Consider the following 7,093-nt stretch of genomic DNA (forward strand, 5'->3'; position numbering starts at 1 on the left):
GGGATCTACTTCACGCGTTATGCCTTCGACCTGATCACACAAAACATCACCCCCGAACCCACGCACTCCTTTGTCTCTCGCTCTCCCTCACACACATATACAGATACATTTATTGAGCTGCAAAGCCAATGTTTTGCAGATACTGACAAGATAGCACTATTATCCAAAATGGAGACGCCGCAGAATTTTAGTTCCAAATGGACCAACACAAAAGCTTGAGGGTTAAGTAGTATTGCTTTTATGTCTTTACCTTTACCATCCCTCTAGTCTCCTGGCTGCTTTGATACAGGTAATATATGCACCTGTGCAGCTTCCACTATCATGCACTCTGAATATTTATCATTTTCACAGACACCAGATGCACACTGGGTATGTTGTTACGCTCTCTCTGGTTCTATTTATAATGGGCTGGCAGTTTCTTTGTTTTTTTGAGATTATGGTATAGTGTTTCGCTCACAGGTGCCTGTAAGATCCCAGCTTTTTTATTTCACTTCGTCATGATTCCAATATGTGAGTATGTAAATGCAGTGTACTCAATAAAGCCGTTATATAACTGTCATTTCAGAGCTACCATTGAAACCTTTTTATTCAGTGATAAAACAAAAAAGGGAAACGTAAAGACTTTGCCAGATGAAAGCAACCTGATCAACTTGCGTCTGCGTTTTATTTTAAAATAATAGAAATGATGGGTTAGAGTTAGGCTTGAAACTACCAATAATGATACATGGAATCATTTATACATTTATTTTTTGTTTGCATAAACAACATAATGCTATCACAAAGACGTCATTAAGACAGGAAACAAAAGTCTGTATCTATTTAGTGCAAACATTCAGACATAATCTTTGGAATGCTCCTGGTTATAATGCGACAAACAGCACAGTGGCATAAATACATTTCTTGTGTTTTTTCTTAACCTTTTAAGCACTTACATCACCTTAAATCAGCATCGTCTGCAAGCTTGTTTGCGGGGTTTCATGGAAACCAATTTAGTATCTACCTGCTTCTCCTCGCTTATGCTTATGCTTATTGTTCTGGCCTCATGTATCCGGGACGCAAAATATGGCGTTTAGGAAAAGACACATAGAGGCACTGTAAATAGAGCTGTAATCCGGAGTGTTGCTTCAAAGCGTACCAGTTATAATATGCAGGATCTACATTTGAGGTTTTGCCATATCAAAGCCTTTATTTAGTTCTCCTGTTTGATGTAAAATGCATTTTGAACTCTGTTTTTTCTGTCTGTCTTGGTACTGACAGAAATAGCACCAGAATATTTTGGTAAGAATTTAACAATGCAAGTTTGCATAATATGTTACATGATAAAAGGGAAATATGAACAGATTTCATAAATTGCTCGTACAAACTTTAAGTAGTTATGTGTGTGGTTTGTTTCCCTGCAGACCGACATACTACAAACTAAGAAACAGACTCCTCTAAAGCTATTGAGACTTTATTGACATACATCTTTGCTAAGCCTCTGTCTTTAGGATTTGTATTGCAATCTAATTTAATTTAATAAACTAGATTTATAGCACATGATACCTCCAACATAAGAAAGGAGGTTAGTAAAATGAACAGCGAGATGTGTTTTGGGGATATTTTATTTTTTTCCCACTAGTCTGAGAAAAGACTTGTTACGGAAACAAAATAGCCCCCAATCTCAAAATTGGCTAGTGCATGACAGGCAATGTTTTCCCCTGCAGTGTCTCCCAATAGTACCTTTGTCTGATATTGTTTAGTACACGATAGTGGAAATATACACATTTATTAGTTTACCCATTCATTATTGTGTTTATTTACAGCTTAATTTAATTCAAAATGCTAAAGATAATAGCGGTTTATACTTCGCTCATCAACGTTTCGTTGAAATGTGTTTTTGGCGCGTTTAATGTGATGCAAAATTAATATTTTCAGAACCATTTAAATAGTTAGGAAAGTAGGATTTGCAAGCGATGCCAGATATCTTATCTGAGTGTAGAGTTCCGTCAAAAAAAGCATTAGTTTCAGAAATCGTTTGAGCAATTAAAAAAAACTGTAATATGCAAATATTAATTTTTTATTATCTCATAAAATAAATTAATGTAGCCAATTAAGGACATATGTGATACATATGTATTGGCATTTCCTTTAAATTTCCTAATGTAAGCATTCTTTGGTAAATTTTCAAAACAGTTATGGTGTAAAATTAAGAGCCCTATTTAACTTATTCAATCTCTTTTCAGTCATCAAATTACTGCAAGTGATTGTGTGTGATGGCCTTCGGCAGCAGCATGTGATAGTGGCGGCTCTTTGCGGATGAGCTTGCCTTGCATGTTTGCCACATTGTGTTGGTTTTCACGTCTCTTGGGGGTTGCACATCTCTTATTTTGGTTGTAGTTGTTAGAACCTCCTTCCAGCACATTGGCCAAGGCTTGCGTGCAGGGAAGGTACTTATGCCATCGAACAAGAGGAGCTCCCCACCTCATCCAGGAAGAGCTGTGTCCTGTGGAGCTTTCCTTTACTCCAGGCTGTTATTCTCGTCCTCGTCAGGGTTATGTTTAGAAATACGTTTAATTGTTTAATTTACAGCATAATATGAAGCCTTATTAATAGAACAGAATCAGAATCAAGCCATGTTGTGGTAATCCTCTAAATAAAGTTTGATATTTTGGAATTATTCAAGATGTAAAAGAAGAGAAACAAGATGTGGCCGAGAACCTCTATTTTATTGCCATAACATTTGATCAAGAACAGATGCGGATGTGGTGTTTATTGTCCTTTATTTGTCTGTATTTCCCTTTTTCATTTGAAAGGATCCAATGAGAACTTGCCATCACTGTCAACAGAACCCATGTATTGATGTCAAGTTAAATCAGAACAACAGGGGAAAGCTATTTGTACTTTATCTTGTAAAAATGTTGCTTTCATTTACATACATTTAAAAAATGAAGGTAAACTACCATTTACTATCATTTTACACAACCACATCCGACATGTCCTTTCATGCGTCTACATGCAAAATACCTCTATGCATCATTGCCAAATCAATTTTGATAGCGTTGTGTAATGGCTAAAGAAAAAATGACACCGTCACCATGAAATTGGTTCATTCCGTGTGTAGTTCTGCGCATTTCATGTTCAAATGTGATATGAAACGTAAAAGACTGAGTTGCGGCTCAAAGGTAGAGCTTTGGTCTTCTCTCCACTCTTTTGCGCTGACACCAATAAACAATCAGTCCGCGCTGCACAGTCCTGTGGCCTTTGGCTCGGTTTTCAGCATCGACTCCTGCAGCTCAAGTCTACTAGAGGCCCGGAATAATCAGAGAAGCGCTGCAATCAACAAAACGTTACCAAGAAGGAAAGGTTGAATGTGTCTTTGCATCGAGCAGCCCTCTCGATTTGAAAATTCTATGACAAAGTGTCAATCCAGTGACACCGAGTTAATACTTACAATCATGGGCTGCATTGTTAAAGACAATTATTCTTCACAAAAGCTCATCCAGATATAAACAATTAGACTCAGTTTTATGATTTTCATGTCTTCACGTTTCCACACACAGTTAGTATTTCTTGCTACAAGAAAGAAACGCAGTTTGTGGTAAATATAGTCCTCTCTCGGCAAGGACGGGTCACAATTTAGGTCCATTAATAAAAAGTGAAATGAAAAATTGGCATGGAATGCAAATGAGCTGCTGATGTATGCACCAGTAATTAGAACAATAACCAAAGGTCAAACTAATGAGTGTTTGGGACACAAATGGATTTCCCGAGATTTAGATATTGATCTGATTCTCTCCGGATTTCTGAATACCCCAAATGAACACCTAGAAATTCCCATCTCTGTTTGTGAAATATACAAAAATGTAAAGTTTTATCAATATTAGATCATTTTAACTACAGACTTTCTCTCCAACTTACGATCAGAAATGATGAATCTCACTGCTTATGCAAATTTCACAGTTGTTTTCATGTGTATTTGACTAAAACTGCTGCTGGAAATGTAAATGAACAACAAATCACTTCCTCTGCACCAGATGATAGTTTCCAAGGAACGCCTACACGCGTTGCTGAGAATAGCCGAGGGAAAAGGTTCCACGGATACATTGAATCACACATCTACTACATTGACCAGCATGACACACTGTATATGACTCGCCATTTTAAGGCTGCATCGTTTGGGATATCTGGAACAGAAGAGCAAAATCAGCATGACTCCTGCATACTTGTTGCAGGCTGCTGGTTTTTATTTAATTTTGGAAAATTCTAGTCATGCATACTAAATAACTTCTATCAAGAAAGATATGGGTTTGTTCGAGTGTTTCACTACTGTTGCTCATCCTTCAAAATGTCATCCGCATTTTCTTCTAGGTTGTTTATTCTTGCCACAGCGGGTCCCAATAACAAATGTTTAACTGTTTTTGCAGAGCAAGACAAATCAGTCCACTGCACCGACGAATGTCGTGCACTGGGACATTCTGACAGATGCTGGATGCCAAAGTTACGGGTAGGAAGCCAAGCAGACAGCGCCGATAATCGCACCAACCTTTTCATCCCCGTGGGAATGGATGCCATGGTAGAGACAGAGATTTATGGCACCATCAGCTGCGGCAGCAGAAAAACCCTCAGCACGTTTGGAAAAGAGCAGCGGGACAGTACAATCCTTGTGGCCAACGTCAAACCTTACTTAAAATCGCAGCGCGCGCTGAGCCCCCCTCTGCAGGAGAGTCCGTCGGTGTCCAGCAGTCCCACCAAGAGTAGTAGTGGAAGTGTGCCCCCGGACTTGGCCAACCGCGAGTCCAAAGAAGAGAGGGAGGGCGGTTCAGACAGCAGTGCCTACGGCCCACCAGATGGCCAGTGCTCCCCACTGCACACCGAAATGGAGGAGACCCCCTACCTGACCCGCGAGCTCAGGCCCAAGTCCCTGTCAAGCAGCCTCCTCCACAGCTCTGTCATCAGCCAGGAGTGCGGGGGGTCCGACTGCACTCTCGACCCGCGGGACTCTGGTAACTGACAGATCAGGTGATCCCCACCCGCTCTCTCGGTTGCCAGGAGTATGATGATAATATTACAGGTTAATGACCAAGAGGTGATTTATTTTGACCCACACGGGGGTCCAGACACGCATTGTATAACCAAAAACCATCTGCTTTGTCTGTTTGTTTGTTTTCTTTTAGTTTGTGACCTGTTGTGTTTAGGTGAAATATGTGTCTTTGACTGCTGTGAAGGTTCGGGGAGAAAATCAGTGCTTACCTGACTTCAAGTGTTTCCATGGTGTACTGTACCTGTCAATCTAGATGTCTGTATTTGACCCATTTCAAGCTCCAATTTTGTGAGGCTGTGAAAAAAAAATTGCTACTGTTAAACTATTGAGTCCTGTCTGCTTTTGTACGGTGAAGCTTCCTGTCTCCATTTAGTGTATAAGGAACATCTCTTTGAATATCACAGGCAACTGAAATACATATCAGTGACGTTAAATACAAAAGTGAAGTGTCTTATGAACTGTTAATGGTGGTGCAACGGGGAATGTCCCTTTTCATAAAACCATTTGAGGTTCCGATGAAACTGTTTTTTAAGAATGTATTTGTAATTTTATTGTTGTCCTCTGCAGTTTATGTGAAAATAAGCTGAGCTTACACGTGAATGTGGGCTACTGTACGTGTTCTGTATTTTATTAAATTTGTATACACTGTGTGCACGGAAGGCAATTCTTTTTGACTAGTGACAACTTTCGGAGCTGTGAGAGAAGTGCGTTTAAGGTCCTTAATACATGTGTCTGCAAATATGGAATATTTAGCTATTCGGTGTTGCAGTGGGTGTTATCTAGCAGTAGTCTAGATTCTTAGGTGAAACTTTAAAAATGAGAAAAAACACACTCAACGTTTTACATGGATATTTATATTCAAAACACAAATAAAATCAGGCACGGCATATTAGTGCACCCAGAAAAACACCAGTTGACTTCCTCTGCTCAATGCTTTCATAATGCAACTTAACGTGCAGATGGAAACCCTGCTCACGTTTTTGTACTCTCAAGTGAAAAGTCACCAGAGTCGTTGTCAGTGTCTACAATGTCTACTTGTGTTTATAGGTTTATTTATGAATGTGTCTGACAAATGACAAGATCGAAATAAGAGAAACATTCCTCTGCAGGTAGCCGTTACAAAGAATTTCAGCAAGGAATTATTCACTGAAGACATTTCCACATATGCTGTTATACTGTATGCATTGTGCACTGTTTAATATTCAATCAAATGCAGAAAGGGTGGGTGTAGTGACACAGGGCCAGAGTCTAAAGACATATTACAGCCTAACCCGCTTTAATCCATCCACTTGCTTATTTCCCACCGAATCTGATCTGTTTTTTAAAACTAGGCTGCCTACTATTGCTTTAAGCAGCAGGACATGGATATCATTTTAGCTTTAACCAGATTATTATGGTTTAAAACATCTAGCATCTGCTCAACATAGTATATATAGAAAGATTAAGAAAAAACATTGATGCGCGTTTAGCGGCATTGATCGCTATACTGAAAAGTGTCTTCAATTTAACGTCTGTAAAATAATCACGCCAAATCTTTTTTTTTCTTTTTAGTTTCTCCATCTGGAGACACTGACTCTTGTACCCCGGCGCGGTGAGCGCTTTGAGAATGAGCTCCGGATAACAGAATCCTGTCATCTACTGAGAGCCGACTATAAGTACGACTCGGTTTCTCCTCAGGGAAAACACATTAATTTGGATTTTGATTTGCATTTGTTTTGGTGGCGGTATTGACACAATTCCAGAGCTAGATGTCTCATCTCAGCAGGCAGCTCTGATGAGCTCATCTGCATAAGTTGAAATACTCTTTGAGAGGGAGATTGCGTGGGTCACAGCAACTCATCCCATTGAAATACAGACAGAAACATCACATCATTTTATCTGTATCAGTCCCAGGGTATCGGAGCACGGGGGGATGAAGACAGGTGAGCAGAATGTCAAGTAGAAAAGGGTTGAACCGTTTGCTGCAACACTCTTTTTTCCCGTTTTTTAACCCTACATTAATGTTTTACATCACGAGGCGGTAAAACAGGTTAAACTTCCACTTCTACCGTAATTATGCAACGTTTGCTTTGA

General features: G+C 39.5%; 1 protein-coding gene across 1 annotated transcript; it reads left to right on the forward strand.

Annotated features, from left to right (window-relative positions):
• Positions 1-6: 6 nt before the first annotated feature.
• On the forward strand, positions 7-5,670 carry LOC144388757 (uncharacterized). The gene has a single exon (XM_078090393.1). The coding sequence runs from the start codon at positions 4,325-4,327 to the stop codon at positions 4,988-4,990; it is 666 nt and encodes a 221-aa protein (XP_077946519.1). The 5' UTR covers positions 7-4,324; the 3' UTR covers positions 4,991-5,670.
• Positions 5,671-7,093: the final 1,423 nt, after the last annotated feature.

Source organism: Gasterosteus aculeatus, chromosome 16 (assembly GCF_964276395.1).
Source record: "Gasterosteus aculeatus chromosome 16, fGasAcu3.hap1.1, whole genome shotgun sequence".
Taxonomy (NCBI): domain Eukaryota; kingdom Metazoa; phylum Chordata; class Actinopteri; order Perciformes; family Gasterosteidae; genus Gasterosteus; species Gasterosteus aculeatus.